Source organism: Zeugodacus cucurbitae, chromosome 4 (assembly GCF_028554725.1).
Source record: "Zeugodacus cucurbitae isolate PBARC_wt_2022May chromosome 4, idZeuCucr1.2, whole genome shotgun sequence".
Classification (NCBI taxonomy): domain Eukaryota; kingdom Metazoa; phylum Arthropoda; class Insecta; order Diptera; family Tephritidae; genus Zeugodacus; species Zeugodacus cucurbitae.
In genome coordinates, this window is record NC_071669.1 from 10,543,119 (window position 1) to 10,562,147 (window position 19,029).

Consider the following 19,029-nt stretch of genomic DNA (forward strand, 5'->3'; position numbering starts at 1 on the left):
TGTTCAGTATTTGGTAGAAAAGCCCCTATTATGTATATAAAACTGCCTTACAGCGACGCGGCGTAGAGTTGACTAGGCCTTAATAATGGGTTTTAGGAATTTTTCCCAAAAATCTTGCACTATTACCCAACAAGTTCGCGATTATTGCCAGGTATGGCTTTTCTGACTTCTTTCTTAATATCACCACATAGGCTATCTATGGAATTGAGTTTCCGGAGGCCAGTGGATGACCTTAATCCTTGGCTAGCCGACTTGTATGTTTCGTGTCATTATCTTTCTGGAAGACCCATTTCAGAGGCATTTTGAATTTAGCATAAGGTAACATTGTGCTGTTCAAAATATCAACGTACGACATGTTCCATGACAGTTTAGATACGATATATGGGACAAACACCATAAAAATAAATAAAAACATGCCCAAACTAATATTTTTGACCCTTCATGTTTTACCGTTTTGGTAGTGTATCTCGCGTGGTATTTCTTCGGTGAACGATGCACATACTCTTGTGAACCTGTGCCTCCAAAAATATTACTATCATCTGTCCATAATATATTTCGTTACTTTTCCAATATCAATGATAAATAAAAATAAATATAAATATCATATATCTATATCTAACGGTCCGTCGATCAAAATGGTTAAATTTAATTTCGAAACCAAATCAGGAGAAGGTTTCTTTACTCTTAAATACAGTTTTATGAAATATATATTTATTGAATTATAATTTTTTTTAACGAAAATGGAATTATTTCCAAAAATATTACATAACATTTTATGAAATGAAAATATCGACTATTTTATGGTGACGATATCATACTTGATATCATTAATTAAAAAAAAATAAAATAAAAAAAATTTAACATTAAAAAAAAATATCTAATAGCAAAAAAATATATATTTTATTATTATATGATATTATTATTAACAATATTTTATACCGAATTCCCAAAGAGATCGAAAAATATAGTCGAAAGTATTACAAATTGGATATTACAATTCAAAGTTCATTGTTGTTCTGGTTTTGAAAATTATAAAATATCGATTACATATTGTCTAATGATTAAAATGTTTACGACAAAAATATATTAGAGAGAAAAACCAAAAAAATACCTTTCATTAAGTTTCATCAAATCGGCCGAGTTAACAGGTTATCTCTGGGGGAAAGGCTGGCCTAATGATGACTTAGTTGGGCGCTTTTTGCTTTCGTTTTCAATCATCCAAAAAATTTAAATTTTTTACATTGAAAAATATGGATTTTAATGTAATCGATAACAAAATTTTCCAAAGAAATATATTATGAAATATGTATATTCCATAACGACTAATATATAGTCCGCTGGAGTCTCAATGCTTTTAGTGGGTTTTGGGTAATATCAAATTGAGTTTTTAAGGAATTTTGTTAATTTTGATCAAATTTAATCGAACATGAATATTTAAATATCGATAAAATATTCCGTTAAAAATTGTCTTTCTCAAAATATCGGTTTTAATAGTTCAAAAGGGCATATTTTCAAATATTGCTAGTAGAAATGATTGATAAATATCCCAGATTGATACAGCATACAACTTAATTATACTAAAGTAAAGTTGAGGAAAATTCGAACATGAAATTCTATATTATTTGCAATGAGCTAAAACTTGATTACGACCTCCAGTCTTTGGTGTCCGTTATATTTCTCTCTAATTATGAAGGCGTTGGGAACGCGCAGACTTCGAGCTTCTATATTTCTAATAAAATATTTTGTCCTTCAAGCCGCTGCACACGCTCCGTACTCGACTCTCAAGCGAGTATTTGGTTTTGAAATTTTGTTCAGCAAGCAGCTGCGAGCGCTCGTTACTCGACCCTCTGGTGAGACGATTTTCAATTTCAGATTAAGATTCTCCATCACGGACTCTTTTTAATACCCTCACCTGGGAAGTATTTCCTGAAAGTTGAGATTCTAACAAAAGATATAGCCTATGTTACTCGGGGTGAATTTAGCTTTCCAATGGTGAAGGAATTTTTTGAACTCGGCAACAGTCGTTTTTGAATTTATTCATTACAAACATACATACAAATCTTTCGTCTTTATAATAGTAGTATAGATTAAATTTTACTCCCAAAAACTCCATAAATTATTCAAACTATATACTAAAAATATTTTTTATTTTCCTTTCTTCTCATTCAACAGCTAAACTGGCACTCTTCTACCAAAAATTGTGTGAATAAAGTATATGAATAACAAAAATAAAGCTTTGTGCTAAGAGAAAATTTGTGGAAATACGCTAAACAAAAGTAAAATGTGAAGCAACAAATGATAAAAAGTGAGTGAAAGCGAAAAGCGTGTGTCGCCGGCGTCTAATACAAATACACTTGCATAAAAATAAGAAAAACGTGAATCAACGAGCTTTGTGAAAGTTAAACTTCATTGTGACTGTCTGTGTATTTTTGTGTAAAAGTGCAGAAATTTTTATCTCATGTTACCGCTATCATGAGCAGACATCGCTGCATTGACATGTTTGACACATTCTACAGTTATTACGTATACGCTGTGTATGCTGTTTCAGTTTGACAACAAAAGCAAAGACAATGTTGCCTAAGGACAAGCAACGACAGTGATTTTGTATGAAGGTGAGTTTGAATTTGAAAGAAAAATTTTAGAAGTAATAATTTTGAAATTTTAAATTTTTAGTTTAATCTTTGAATTGAGTGTCGCTGAAGATTTAGACAAATATTTTTTAAAGAATTTTGTTAAATCTAAAAATTAGAATTTTTGAAATATTTTGTCAGAATTATATTGAGGTATTGTTCTCTTCAGGATAATGTAGACAATCTTGCATTTTTTCCTTCTTGAGGCGATAGGAAAGACAACTATCCTTGCTTAACACCTTGTTCATGTACTTCCCTTCTTAATCTAATCCTATTCACATCAACGCGTATAAATTTTCAAGTTTAACTATATAAAAAGCAGTTTTTCTCACTACCATCCACCACCACTTAAACCAAAACACCGTTAAATTACATTAAATTGCCACTACGCCAACCAACAGCGTCCCTGGAGATTTATAAAAATACAAAATACCAAAAACTACGACAAAATTTGCTTTTGCAAAGTTTTCACATCACCTGCTAACCGCTCACTTGGAAAACCCACAGCGAATTAGGCGCAAGCGAGCGTGGCGCAACCTTCAACATGAATTTCCCACTCATTATAATTTTTAATTCTTTTTTGTTGTTTTTATTGCTGTTTCATGCTGCCATTAAAGCACAATATTTATGCTGTAGCTACTCAACATTAATTGCAACGTGAGTGTGCTGGTGTGCCGGTGTGGTGTGGTGTTGCTGGTGTAGGCAAGAAAATCGATAAAAGTTGAATGAAAGCGTTGCAAGAAAATGTCGCCGCAACTGTGTTGTTGTTGTGTACGAAACTCGGCGCTTATTTAACGGTATAAAGTTATTAAGTAAGCATAAGTCGCGCTGTAAATTTAGAAATGAAAGCAAGGCTCAAGTAACGCAACACTTTGTTGTTGTTTACTTGCAGAATTATGAAAGTGAAAAAGATAATTAAGTTTGTGTATATACATATAATTTAAAGGTGTATGAAATATATAAGTTTATGCCGTTAGCTACATATGTATGTATATATCATATATATACATATATGTAATATTTATGCTTGCCTGCGCTTTGCTTCGCTTCAAAGATGTTACGTATACGCCCCCTGTCTGCGCATGCATGTCAATATTTACTTACTGTTTGATGAAGGCAGGCACACGTTTTGTTAGCTGAAATCATTAAAAGCTCATTGTAGCGCACACGCATAAAACACATGGGAATTGTGAGTGTGACTTAGTTGCATATATACATATATATATATATCTTTATATATCTATATATCTTTATATATGTATATACAAATCTGCACTTTATTTTCCAAGAAGTCAAAACACCACACAAGTCAACGGGTATTATGACAAATATAGGCTATAGGCAGGAAATTTCGTTTGAAGGAAAAGTCAAAATTACATGAAAAAAAAATTAAAATGTCCTTGAGGCATATTAATATATAAAGAGGTCGACTGGGAATGGTTGCTTTCGCTTTTCCTTAAGTCGCTTGACTTCAAGACTTGTAAAGAGCAGGAAGAACTTAAGAAGTGTCATTATAAATAAATATTGTGTCAGTATTTTAAGTGAGGAGTGAAAGTTTAAATTTTATTTTTTTGAAATGGTTTAATGATGAGTCTATTAATATATTATGATTGGATTTTTTATACACCTTTAAGTATATGTTCTCCCTAAACCAAAATAATCTTCATTTATTCATAGCACACATTTTTAAGGTTTTTAATTAACAAATAATTTTAAAGAAATCACATTAATATTGTTTGAATATAAAATCAGCTAAGTTTTTCTGACAGGTTTTTATATAAAATGTGAGCCCCAAGGGTTCAAGAAACAAATTAAAATGCATTTATACCACACAAACTCCCCACAACTATCACTTTTCAATTTTCTTTGTTTCAATATGAAAACTTTAATTATTTATATAGTTATATATTTATATACAAGGTTGTCAAATATCTCGCTTCCTTCCGCTTTAATTCAATGCTTTTTAAAAGGAATTTAGTTCAAATATGCGATTTTTCGTTTGGTAATCTGTTTCCATCTAGACGGCAACATCACAATACCCCCTCGTAGAAGCCCTCCTCCTTATTTGCGAAGAACTCGGACAGTCACTTTTCACAAGCCTCTTTTGAGTTCAACTTTACATCACCAAGGGGGTTCTCCATGGACAGGAACAGGTGGTAATCACTTGGCGCTATATCCGGGGTATATGGTGCATGCAATAAAACCTCCAATCCGAGCTCCCGTAGCTTCTGACGAGTAATCAACGAAGTGCGTGGTCTGCCGTGCGGTCAATCTCAAACAGTAGACGATTCTCCGGCCTTCGACCACCACCTTTTTTGCTTGATATTGTCTTATATGATCCATTTTTCGTAGACAGTCACCATCCGCTTCAAAAATGGGTCGAGTTCGTTCCGTTTCAGCAACATATCGCAGACGTTGATTTGGTTCAGAATGTTTTTTGTGTCAAATCATGCGACACCCAAACATGAATCTTTTTTGTGTATCCAGCCGTCTGCAGAAGGTTTAAAATGGTTTGGTGACTAACTCTCATCTCCTGGGCGATGTTACGAGATGCCGCATGCCAGTCTAATTCGATGTTTTTCATGATTTGATCGATATTCGTCGTCACAGGTCTTCCTCTGGCTGACTTATTAATGCTGTCGTTTTCACCCGCTTTGAATCGTCGAAACGCGAATTTCGGTATAACTGTTGAACGCAATATCCAAACTAATCATCCATAGCGTCGTTTTGTAGGTTATGTCAAGACCTTTCAAAGATGTATAGTATTGCCAGATACGAGCTCTATAGCGCTTTATACATAGCCGCGAAATTCAAAATACAAAAAAACGGATATTTGACAACCTAATATATTGTCGGTAGGTGGCGCTGTGATCAGTAATTTTATAAAAAGACCGTTTTGTACATATATCTTGTGATGGTGGATGTGTAGAAAAGAGTTTCTATGGCAATACCGAACAGAATTAGTGGCACCACTAAAGCAGAAACTGACAGTACGTTTCAATTAAATGTAGTGATGAAAACTTGGCTCGAAGCCTCAGAGCGATATTTCCGTGCATGCAACATCACTTGTTTGCGATCAAAATATATGATATCTCGGAGTGTGGCTACTATAGACACTGGTAGGCACGTTTTAGAGACTTTTTCCCGTGTAATGTCTTATATGGTGCCTCCAACAACGTTGGTCTTTCACTACTAATTAGCATATCTGCACTATTAATTCGAGGTTTCTAAACTGTGGTAGTTAGCTGCCACTGTAGGAAAAAACGTCAAGAAAGTCGTGACAATGAATTAAAGATAACTTATACATATCCAGGATAGTAAGAATGAGATTTATCAGCGCCCTCTGTCGGGAAAGTATATTAATCTGCTTGTAAATATCAGAGATGTATTTCAACTATGAATCTGACTCATACTAGCTTTATCCGAATCCGGATACTTATTTTCTTATTATACACCAGAAATTATGTTCCGCTTTCCAATGAATGCCTTACTTTTCATTCTTTTTTTTCGGCTGTCTTCAGGCTCAACATTAACTTAGTTTTTCTGAGTAAAAAACTCAAATTCCCAGCCAACCTTATCGCAGTAACACAGTCTTATATAAACAACTTTTCCTTCTTTCTTAGACAATACCGTTGTAGTGACAAGCTATGCATTAAATATATGAAACATTAAACTAATGATAGTGTTCTTCTATTTATAGGTATATATAGTATTTATTTCCCAAACCACAAACTGGCACCGAAAAGTTGTGCCTGGCTTGATAAATTGTGCCTGTGATTAAGCAAACATTCCATTTCGTATACAATCACATATTATACTTACTTTCAACCATTTTTACTTATTCATAGCATATTCTGCTCACATTTTTTCATCCAACAGTTTATACCATTTCAGCTACCTTTCAACTCACACTTACTCTTCACTCTTCTTCTCACATCAGCTCAGTGAGCATTGTCATAATTGTCATTCAAAAGCTCACACACAGTAGTATCACTCTGTGGTACTTCAATTGTGACCATTCTCAGGGTCTGAAAGAAATTCCATCAGTTCAACTGTCACCGCAAATAAATCAAAATCAAAATAAAAAAGGAGCAGATGCCGTAATAAAAAATGATGCACACCAATGGTGTTCGAAAAATAATTGGCTTTGTTTTGTGTGAAATTACATTGCGTAAGGCGTAAATCCAAGCGCAGGCAGGCCGACGCACATATTTCAATGTGTCGACCCTTTCACATTGCTTTTTTCTATACTTTTTATACTTTCAGCTATTTTGCGCATTTGAAAAATGATTGCCAGCCTCCACGATTGACACTGAGGGCACAATTCTATTAAAAGCAGATAAGCGGCAAAGTAGATTTTGACGAAGTTTGTTGCGGCCCTTGTTTTTACTCTCCCCTTTTCACTCTCTTCTTTCTTACCACCAACACTTCACTTTACTACATTACTCTTCACTATTTCTGCTTGCAAACTATTCGCTTTTATTCGTTTATTTGTTGTTTTGACATTGTTATCCTTTGTGCCGTGTTGTGTTATGACGTGTGTTCGGGAGATATAATGAAAACCTTTTTGCACTTTGGTTGTGTGGAAAAAAATGGTTGGATCATTACTCATGCTCTTGTAGGGAAGAAAAATGGTGAAAAGAAAGTAAAAGAAATAAATAAAAAATGTAAAACGAGAAGGAAGGTGTATAGTAAGGCCTTAAGCCTCACGCGTTCGTTGACATGAATTCGATTCCGATAGCTATATGTACATGTATTTTCCCAGTAGAAAAAGAAAATATTTTATGTAAACTATGCTTAATGCAATTTATAGGCGAGTATACAGGCTGATGGAGGAAACAAAATTGTGTTTGAAGCTTAAAGTCATAGTGGGAATAACTAAATAAAACAACCAATTTTAATGGAATGGATTTTTTTATAATTTTCAATTTGAATTCAACTTTTTCTGGGTTTTTAGAACAAAAAATTAATCATAATCATACTGAAAGTTCATCCACGATGTCTGAGGGCCACACAATAGTAGCAAAAATTATGAATATATCAGATCGAGAACTACTATCCTCCAAAAAAAGCCTGTCAATATTATTATTATTATTATTTATAGTTCTCGTATATTCAATTTGAACTAATATTTTTGTTATTTTCTAAAAAAAATTATGGTTTTTTTAAAGAAAAAATTTGTGTATGCCAAAAAGTAATCCAAATAATTATTTCGAAAAAATATCTGTTCGGAGAAACTTATTTTGAAATTATTTTCTAAATTTAAAAATTCTTATGGTGTTTTCAAAGTCGGTGACCAACATTACTCGAAAACGGCTAGACCGATTAGTCTCAAATTTTAACACGACCTTCTTAAATATATTTTTTAGTAATTAATCGTAGATTATTTCTCTCCGATAAATATTTTTTTTTTTATAAACAATTTAAGGCTGAAATTTCGGTGAAAAATCGATTTTTTTTTTTGGAGAAACCGCCATTTAGATTTAACATTATTTTAACGAAATCTGTTTGGTTTTTTAATTTCGGATGATCCAGTTCCGAGATATAGTGGTTACCGCAAAGCGTCTTTTTTGAGAGGAACTCCTGGAGATCAGCTGTAGCTCTTTTTCAAATAAATATTTTTACTAGTACTAAGTCTTAAAATACAGTAAATTAAAAAGTTTTCTCAGAAAAAATTCTGGAAAATTCACTTTTTTTCGGCCGTCTAACTGTGTATAACCCCTTAAGGCTTCAAAAAAAATTTTTTTGTTTTGTTTTGTTTTAAATCTCTTCCAAAACTATCCAAGAATATGTCTTTAAAATTCCAGAGGCCAATTCGACATATTTTCGAAGCTAGAGCAGTTTTAGTGGCCGAGCGTCGAGCAGGTGCGAACGCTCTGGCAGACCCGACCGAAAACTTTAAAGCGCGTTTTCTCGAGTGTTCATTTTCACAAGTGTTAGAAAACGGTGCCGGCGATAGCAAAAATAATATATGTCCGATCGAAAAATATCAAAGCTTCAGTATTAAATTATCTTCTATTTGAAATAAAAAAGTTGGACCATAGTATTATTTAAACTACTTTTTTTTTTTTTAAGTGAAATTTTTTTCCAAACTTCGAAAAAATTGGAATTTTATTACTTCTTCGGTATTTATTTTAGTTCATAAAGAAAAGAAACTTATAAAAATTAAAAAAAAAAAATTGATTCGACTGTTTCAGATGCATCGCAAGACCTCACCGGCACCGATTTACAAGTGCAGACTCCAGGCGCTCCAGAAAAATACTAACAACTTTGAAAACATTTCAATATTTTTTAATAATAAATATTGTTTTTAAGCCTTAAATATAGTACACTATCGTCTTAAAATTCCGTTTACCGCAATCATTTCCTTCCCTTTCAAAAAAATAAAACGCTTTTTTTGGCTTCTAAAGCAGACTACTGCCGTAACACTGAAATTACTCAAAAATCGGATTTTATTTTATTTTATTTTATTTTATTTTATTTTATTTTATTTTATTTTATTTTATTTTATTTTATTTTATTTTATTTTATTTTATTTTATTTTATTTCATTTTATTTTATTTTATTTTATTTTATTTTATTTTATTTTATTTTATTTTATTTTATTTTATTTTATTTTATTTTATTTTAAACTAGAAGTCCTTTCAACTTTCATTGACCTCACTCATGCGCCACCGCCTACCATTCGCACTTGATTTAAAATAACTTTAAGTGCACAGTGTATTTGCTATGTGTTCTTGTTATTTTTATGTCTGAAAAAATTTCAAACTTGCTTTAAAATAGTTTCCCCAATAAATTATGCATTCCACTTAAATCAGAAATCAGTTATTTACATAACTCATACGCCACGTCCAACCAATTTACACAATAAAATCGTACGTCAGTAACTACGCAAACTCATGCCAGCGTAAATATTACATTTAACGTGCAACAAAACGCTTTCACATATCGACACACATTCATTTATTTAAGTGACACATAACTATCAATTAGCCGACAGTTTATGCGCTCGCGCTCCACTAAGTGCGTGTTGAGTGACAGCCGAATGTGAGTTATTGTATTTAGCCACGTGTCACTGCATGAACAATATGAACAAATAGTAACGATAGTAATATGTACCAGTGCACATTTATATACTTAAATAAATAGGGAAAAATAAATAGAAAAGCGTTTGGCAACACAATTTATTGCTGACAATTCGAGTAGCATTTAAGTAAACAACATGTAACACATGAAAGTAGCGCTGGTGGGAGCAAGCATAGTGATTGGTGCTAACAAAAGCAATAATGTGTTGTCAACATGCAATTGACATTATAATGACCTGGAAAGGGGGAAAAAGTGGGGATTGGATCAACTATATTGGTATCAATGATATTTAGTATTTAATATATTGTGCTAAAGTACTCAGGGGAACTATTTCTATATATCTCAAATACATAGTCTACTGCAAAACCTACACGCCACTGCCGTACTGCATAACTAAAAGCTTTTAGCGTGTGTTCAAAGTTTGCGCTTTAAGCTCAATGCTCAACAAATCCACAATGAATTTCTCAAACTTTTGCAAATAGTCACCCTCAAAATGCTGCAAATGGTTGCTTTCAAACAGTTCGACAAAGGTAAAATGTTTTAATTATGCAGCAGACGAAGACCAAGAAGAAAAGTGTAAAAGAAGCTAAATGAAAGTCCGACGGCAAGACGAAGAAAGTGCAAAATAATTATTTGTTTCAACTGAAATGTGGCTTAGTAGCGAGAAGGTGAGCTGGTAAAGTTCATTTATAAATTAAAAGCATGAACGTGTGCGGTTTGAGGCTTGAGGAAAGGTCAAACTAAATCAAATAGCACGCAGCACTTTTTGTTGAAAGTCAAGAAACTGTAAACTAATAAACCGTAATAATGACGGCTGCCTGCGAAGCAGTTCATTTGTCAAGTAAGAAAACTCTTTAGAACTTCTACCCTTTCTGCACATTGCAAGTTCATCAAAGTTGAATTATATGAAAGGCTTTACCACCAACTACAATATGCGAGTAGGTGGGCGCGTGACTTAATTGATTAACAACAGCGCCGGGCAGGTTGTGGCGTGTGGAGAGCCATGAAAATTTGATTAATCTAATGGAAAAGCAGATAAAAGCTAGTGCCAAAGGTATACTTCACTAATTAGAATAATCAATTTAATTTTAATTTGATTGCCTTCGAAATATTTTTGTTCTTTTTCTAAATATGAAAAATAGAGAACTAATCTGATGTGAAACAGCACCATATACTATATTTGTATTTATGATTTTCTAAAGATTATTTCACTCTCTTTTCTTATTTCTCTTACACCTTTTTCGCTCTGTCTTTCTGCCATATCACTCTTGTTCTCCTGTCTTGTTCTTTATGTTTCAGTATTTTTCTTTCTATCTCTCTTTTGCTATCACTTTGTCTTATGCTCTCTCCCTCTCTATTTCGCTTTATGTCGCACTTTGTTCCTCTCTCTCTCTCGCTTTCGCTTTATGTCGCTTTTTGTCCCCCTCTCTCCCTCTCTGTCTTTCCGTTTCTACACTTTTCCTTCCCCTTTACTTTTTCCACCGTCTCTTTTTCTCTCTGTTTCTCTATATCTATCTTTCTATCTCTATCTTTATACCTCTATCTCTTTCTTCTCTTGCCCTATCTCTCTCTCTCTCTTGTACTCTCGCTCTACCCATTGTCTCCTCTCCGTCTCTTTTCTACTCTCTTCATATCTCTATCTCTTTCTTTCTATCAATTTATTGATCTTTCTCTCTCGCTTACCCTTTATTGCTCAATTCAACTCATTGAAGATCTGGGAATCAAGATCAATAATTTATTAGTCTCATCTTTATTAACTCAAATGCATTTTACAAAAGTTAGTATTCAGGATTGATTGGTACACATTGAGCACGTGATGGATGGTCACAAACCTGAAAGTAAATACGAAAAAAAAATTAATAATAATTTTACGAAAAAATTGGAACAATATTTCATTTTCTTCATTCAATATTTACTTTGCGGAAACTCAACCTAAAACTTTACGCAAAAAGAGTCTTCTATGAAAGTAGAGCTCTTTTATAGTGTTCGAAAAATATTTTTTATAACTCGTTAGGGCCATTACATTTTCCGCTCTCCAGAAATCAAATCTTCCCAGCTACCAAATAATTCATTTTTACACTCAGCCCCATCGCTTTCACCAACATATTTCACAATTCTCGCCTCAAAGCACTTGAAAGTGTATGCAAATTCAAAGCAATCAGTAAAAAATAATATTTTTCCTACAATACCATTCATCCTCTCTTCCTATCCTGCTTCCACCCACTCCACCTTCGCCATTTACTGGTTACTCACCATCAAGCGCGTGTTATAATGCAAGCCCTCCGGACATTTATTCACTATTGGCCGTCCACGTTCACACTTGTAGAAAATACCACAGTTGCTGGGCGACGCGATTTGCACCACATCCGAAGTGTCCAATTGCTCTGTGGGACATTCGATGCCATCCTCAATGGGAATGCGGCTGCTGGTGGTGACGGCGACGAGTGCAGCGCATACAAAGAGAAATACGTGGAATTTCATTTCGCGTTCAAAAATTTTGCTTCAACAACGAAGAGGAGTTTTCGCCACTATTGTTCCTAGCGAAATATTTATTTTGTAGTGCGTTTGGTGTACCATACCGCCATGCTTTTATACCCATATCCAGCATTTGTTGGCACACTGTTGATGGAGTGCAGCATTGGGCTTGTTGTACAAAATGTTCAAATTTCGGTGTTTCTGTTGTACATATTTTCTATACATACCTATATACATTCCGTAAGTTGTTGTTTTTCTTATCAGCTGTACAAAATATTCGCTTTTTGTTGTTGTTTACTTGAAATAATTTCTACTTTTTATCGTTATCTTTCACTTTCTTGTTGCTCTACTCGTCGCTTGCTTGTTATACTTCTTGTTCGGCTCTTAGTTGCTGTTTGTTGGTGCTTGATTTTTTTTTTGATTTTTTGATTTTTTCTATTTTTGTTTACCACTTTTGTTAGTACAAATTTTTAACTCGTGTTTATCAGCTGTTCTCTACGTCTATTTTTAGTTGCAGTTGCCACTTTTTTATCTAATTTTTCTCTTTTCATATCATGGTTCTCTATTTTTGCTGTTTTAAATTTTTTTTAACCTCAAACTGCATTTAACACATTTTTGCAATTTTGCTTGAACACATGTTCGTTCTAATGGAGTTTATGTGCAATGTTAAGTGCTTACGATTTTTTAATTTCAGCGAAATTATTTTCACTCTTGCAACAAAGCTGCTTATAGACAGTTCTCACTATTTGTATTTTTTGGGAATGGTGTGCTTGCTTATTTATTTTCTCAGGAATTTGTGGTTGAAATAAGTCGCTATGAGTTCTTTTTGTAGTTTAGACCTCGCGTGATGAGGAAACCACTGAAGCATATTAAAACGTCAGCTGACATTTTGTTAGCAAAATTATTGTCGAAATATCAGACCGATCCCATCATTCCACTTTCTTGAAGCTCCTTCTTTCTGAAATTCTTGAAATGTTTTCAATGATACTTCATAAAAGTCCATTAAAATTAATATTTAATTACCAAAATAGTGAGACCGATTCTGCCTTATGGTGCTATTCAGCTATTCAGCAGCTTGCAGGGTTTTTTTATAACATGAGCTCTAAGAACCACCCCTACGGTGGCTCTTGAATGGATACTAAACCTACCGCCTTTAGACTTCTTTGCTGAAAACTGCGCGGCAAAATAGGCGTGAAGACAACTAGTGGGAGGAGAATTTACATATAGCACCATTGGGCATAGCTCGGTGCGACAGAGCGGTCTGGTTGGTACTGACTACTTGATCCCAAATTTCAAATGGGAAAGAAGGTTTCGTATAAACCTAGAAAAACGTGGCTGGCGTAACGGTATAGCATCTACATGCAACACACAAATATCTATACGGATGGCTCGAAAATGGTGGACGGAATAGGCACGGGCATAAACTGTTCAGATTTAGGTGAAAGACAGCCTTTCAAGCGGAGGTGTTAGCTATTAGGTAACGCTGCAGATATAGCCTCCAGCGCAACAGCCGGCTACTCTAGTGTTGACAATCAAGCAGCACTCAAGGCAACAACTTCGTCTCGCATCTCTGCCAAAAGTGTATTGAGTACCAAGATGTCAGTGGACGGAGTTGCCAGGAACACGTGGCTACACTTCTACTTGGTGCAAGTTCACAAAGGCATTGAGTGCAACGAGTTTGTAGACGGGATTGGCAAAAGTGGTTTACAACTGTCATATGGAAACATCCAAACCAACATTGGTAAACCCATACATTGTCTATACGATGATCTATGATCTCCTGTCATGGCAAGGAAGATCATAATACGCCATTTGTAAATCGGTGGAACAGAAATACACAAAATTCCTACTGTTGCTCGATAGAAGGAACTGTAGGAGCATGATTAGAACTCTTACTGTCATTGTCAAGGCAACGGCTGCAGCATCCCCACAGTAAAAGAATCTGGAATAGGTATTGTTAGTAAAACCTCTGATCATGCTACAATTCGCGACAAGCGCAGGCATCCTAAAGTATGACTACTTCGCATTAACTACCTGACGGCACTCCATCTGGTATCGCAAACGACCGACTTTCTACCTCTTCTACGTTTTAGACAAATTTGGGTTTTGAGTTTTATGATTTTTGCTTTTGAATAGGTTTCTATGTCAGGGGCTTTCTCATTCTTTGCTTGAATAAATTGAACTACACAAGCATATACGTAGACTTTGAACTAAATATTTAATTTCTCTACCGTTATATAGTCGCTGTTATGGTCTGCCCGTCGTCTTTATGATTTAAAAAAAAATTAAAGATTGTTGGAGAACTAAGAGGCTTTTTTATATAATTATCTTAATTTATTGTTCTCTTGCGGATATTATATTATTTGTTGGATTTTTATTTCTTTCCCTTAGCTGTTTTTTGCAGGTTGGTGTAATTGGTAACGAACTGAACTTGTGAAACACTAGACATATTTTATAAATGATAAATGACTAATAATTTAGTTATAGAAATAGAATTTGGAATTCTTATTCAACTAACTAAAGTATCTGATACGAGTTTGATTCGCTTTCTTAATAATCTCGCTTTAATTTTAACAAACCGTACCGAGAATTATAAATAATTTTATTTTTCAATGTAATTTTAAATTATTAATCCCGTTGCCCGGTAAATTTCCACGCTGCGTAATACTCGCCTTAAACAGAAATTATAACAAGCAAGAAAACATAACTTTCATTGTTAAGTACGCCCGCTAGGTGGTCTTTACGCCGCTTCCGTTTTCGAGAATTTACGAGTATTTAAAATGCGCTGATAATGCGACCAAAACGTAGATAACACCCCTTTTCAACTCACACCACTCGTGCGAGAGTGCTCAAGCATACTTTTAAATGCTCATTTAGTACACGCACGCCGCCGCACTCGTTCTGCGTAATTTGGAACTCCCGCTGGCGAAAACGTGCCGTAAGTGAATCTTGTTAAATGAAAAAATAAGGCAACAACAACTAATTACTGTCGTCTCGACAACAACGGTGGTTGCATAAATGCCGGAAAGCTTGCGTAAATGCTACAAAAATGAGAAGAAACAAAAAATCACAAAAAGCTGCGAAAACCGAAAAATTTAAGCGCAACCGAAAGCAAAAATAAAAAGTGCGCTATAATAATTGTGGTACTGCCTCCACCAAAGTGAGTTGAAGTGTTTACTTGCTCGCATTTATCTCTTGCCTTTCGCACAGTTATTTTAATAATTTTGTGCTTTCACATTTTTTCTTTTACTTAAGAAACTCAAGTCTATATTTTATTTCGCTTTGTTTTTATGGTTGCAGTTAATTTTTATAATCAAGTAGACGAGTTATTTTTCCTGCGGTTTTAGCTCTCAGCAGGCAGGGAGGACTTTAATATAATGCGAAAAACTTGAGAAAGCTTTGTGGAAGCTTTTATATACTCTTATTCGGAATACATAAAATTCTGAATTTGTAGCAACATAGCTTTCATTATAACGTTGTGAAGGTTTGCAGTGGGTCACTTCCAAAATTGTACTTAATAGCATCTTCTATTCAGAACCTGATTGATTTTGTGATACTCTCTTAAAAACTCACTTCTTATAATTTAATTAATAATTATTAATTTCCTTTGAAATCGAAATTATACAAAATTAGGTCATACCATATATAAACAAGTAAGGAAGGGCTATGTTCGGGTGTCACCGAACATTTTATACTCTCGCAATTTATGTAATTTTATTAATATAACAAACAATTTGACTCACATATTCCGCATATATATGGTATAAAGTCCATTGATATCTGAGAGACTTATCTATATTTTCGATAATAAATTTGTTAGAAGCACTGAGGTCCTCATGTTCGATATATGGGGCCTTGAAAACTTATGGTCCGATTTCGGCGATTCTTAGAAAGGAGGTGCCACACTATAAATAGAGTATTTATGCAAAATTCTGTTCCGATATCTTCACTAGTGCTTACTTTATATATTGTAAAGCAAACGATTCATATCGACTTCAAAGTTCTGGTATATAGGAAGTAGGCGTGGTTGTGAACCGATTTGGCTTAGTTTCACAACATATCATTGGGATGCAAGGAAAATATTACAAACCGAATTTCACTGAAATTGGTCGAGTAGTTTCGGATAAATGGTTTTTGACCCATAAGTGGGCGGAGCCACGCCCATTTAAAATTTTGTATACCAATTTGAATGTAGCCCTTCTGTACCTTCTTTATGATGAAATTTAAAGTTTCTGGTGAATTAAAGCATTTTTAGTGGTTTTAAACACAACTTTTGTAACGAAAATGGGCGTGGTTATAATCCGATTTCCTCCATTTTTGGACTGTATAAGGTAGCAGAATAACTCTTGCCAACAGGTGCTACTTTGGACTGAGTAGGCAATTGAACAGTAAAGTCCTCTCTCGACGAACCAAAATCAAGCTCTACAAGTCACTTATCATTCCCGTCCTGCTTTACGGTGCAGAAGCTTGGACGATGTCAACATCAGATGAGACGACACTAGGAGTTTTCGAGAGGAAAATTTTGCGCAAGATTTATGGTCCTCAGAACATTGGCAACGGCGAATACCGCAGACGATGGAACGATGAGCTGTACGAGTTATACGACGACATTGACATAGTTCAGCGAATAAAAAGACAGCGGCTACGCTGGCTAGGTCATGTTGTCCGAATGGACGAAAACACTCCAGCCCTGAAAGTGTTCGATGCAGTACCCGCCGGAGGAAGCCGAGGAAGGGGAAGGCCTCCACTCCGTTGGAGGGACCAGGTGGAGAGCGACCTGGTTACACTTGGGATCTCCAACTGGCGCCGAACTGCAAAGGAGAGAGACAGGTGGCGCACTATCGTCGATTCGGCTATAACCGGCTAAACGGTTGCAACGCCAATCACATACATACATACATACATAAGGTAGTACCTAAAAGAAACGACTGTAGATAATTTGGTTGATATAGCTTCAGTGGTTTACAAGATATGTACAAAAAATCTATTTGGAGGCGGGGCCACGCCCACTTCCTCAAAAAAATTACATCCGGATATGTCCCTTCCTAGTGCGATCATTTGTACGAAATTTTACTTTTATTGCTTTTTTTATGACTTAGTTATGGCACTTTATATGTTTTCGGTTTTCGCCATTTTGTGGGCGTGGCAATGGTCCGATTTCGCCCATTGCAGTACCAACCTTCTTATGGTGCTGAGGAATATGTGTACCAAGTTTCATTAAGATATCTTAATTTTTACTCAAGTTATCGCTTTCGCGGACAGACGGACAGACTTCTGGATTTCAACTTCACTTGTCATGCTGATCATTTATATATACATATAAAACCCCATATCTAACTCTCTTAGTTAATGGACACAAACAACCGTTATGTGAACAAAACTATAATACTCTCTTAAGCAACTTTGTTGCGAGAGTATAGATATGATAAGTGTTCCACAAGTTCAGTCTTTCATACAAAAAGGTATGTTTTAATTATAAGAGAGTTGTAATTTTATATTTTGCAAATATTTTTGAGCAAAGGAAGGAAACTAGTAATAACAAATAAATAATCGAGATTTCAGAGTTTCATTTTGCAAAATTTGGCGAATATTTTCGAGTTCAAAGAGCTCTGTTTATCATATTAATACTTTCATATAATATGTATACTAAATATTTATAAATTGTATAGCTGAAATTTTCAAAATTTAATCGAATTATTCAAGAACTTAAAGCGCGTTTAATATTTTACGAAAAACTTCAGCCAATAATTTCAAAGCGCTACACTTTCAAGTCACCCATAAACATTACGTATACGCCGCGTATGCCGCTTTCAATAATATAATATAACGAGCACTTTACAGCTTGCTGCTTTATATTCATTTCATTATTTTAAATGAAACTTTTCCTTTGCTATTTTATGTTTCCCCAACTCCTTCCTCTTATTTTCTCTTAATACTTTTTACTGCCGCTTGCCTTTTGCACACCAATTTCACAAATAGACAAAAAGTTATTGCTTTCATAGCACCACAACCCGCACTGCAGAGTATCGTGAGCTGCCATTTTTTCTATTAATTTGCTGCGCGTGAAGTCATTCCACTTAACCAGTGTTGGTTGGTCAACTGGCTGGCGATATCCGCAGCGCAAACCAAGCGTAGACTCGGGAATTTAGTCGTTGTGCTTTAAGCGAGTAAGCATGACTGTGTGTTTCTTTGTCTGTCTGTGTGTATATACTAGACGGTCGCTTTGATGGTTAGCTACATTTCATGCACTAAAGTACAGTTAGTTTGAACTATAAATATAATAACGCTAACATCAACGCTTGGACTGCCTTGGTCGGCTGACATGACTTGTCCAGCGTCGTAGTTGGTCGCTCATCATTTTAATACTCGTACATAACGGTTGTGCTGGAATCTAAGTGCCACTAAGGTCGTTATTACCAGAGCTGTGTGTCTCTCAAGGGTATTTTTGTAGTTTGGGAAAATATCGGTTCTGAAAACTGAAAAGAAATGAAGATTAGATGGAGGTAAGACGATGATAGCGATAGTGGTAGAGATAGAGGTAAAGATAGAGATATAGATAGATAGATTGATAGATAGATAGAATTAGAGATAGATAAATATACTTAGTAGACATGGACTATACCTTAAACTTAAACTTAAACATAAACATAAACATAAACATAAACTTAAACTTAAACATAAACTTAAACTTAAACTTAAACTTAAACTTAAACATAAACTTAAACTTAAACTTAAACTTAAAATTAAACTTAAACTTAAACTTAAACTTAAACTTAAACTTAAACTTAAACTTAAACTTAAACTTAAACTTAAACTTAAACTTAAACTTAAACTTAAA

General features: G+C 34.5%; 2 protein-coding genes across 2 annotated transcripts in view; one reads left to right on the forward strand and one right to left on the reverse strand.

Annotated features, from left to right (window-relative positions):
- Positions 1-19,029, forward strand: part of LOC105209327 (cysteine-rich motor neuron 1 protein) — a 396,142-nt gene that overhangs the window by 307,705 nt on the left and 69,408 nt on the right. The window contains exon 6 of the mRNA XM_011179690.3: positions 2,173-2,612. The gene's annotated coding sequence lies outside the window, so the exon portion shown is untranslated. The remainder of the gene's footprint in view (positions 1-2,172; positions 2,613-19,029) is intronic.
- On the reverse strand, positions 11,451-12,290 carry LOC105209318 (peritrophin-1). The gene is made up of 2 exons (XM_011179677.3): positions 11,970-12,290; positions 11,451-11,548 (listed from the first exon to the last, which is right to left on the reverse strand). The coding sequence occupies exons 1-2, from the start codon at positions 12,195-12,197 to the stop codon at positions 11,495-11,497; spliced, it is 282 nt and encodes a 93-aa protein (XP_011177979.1). The 5' UTR covers positions 12,198-12,290; the 3' UTR covers positions 11,451-11,494.

Excerpts from the sequence above, each read along its gene's own strand:
- LOC105209318 (XM_011179677.3), bottom strand. The coding sequence starts at position 12,197 with ATGAAATTCCACGTATTTCTCTTTGTATGCGCTGCACTCGTCGCCGTC. Across the intron at positions 11,549-11,969 it reads ATTATAACACGCGCTTGATG|GTTTGTGACCATCCATCACG; the intron begins GTGAGTAACCAG and ends ATTTACTTTCAG.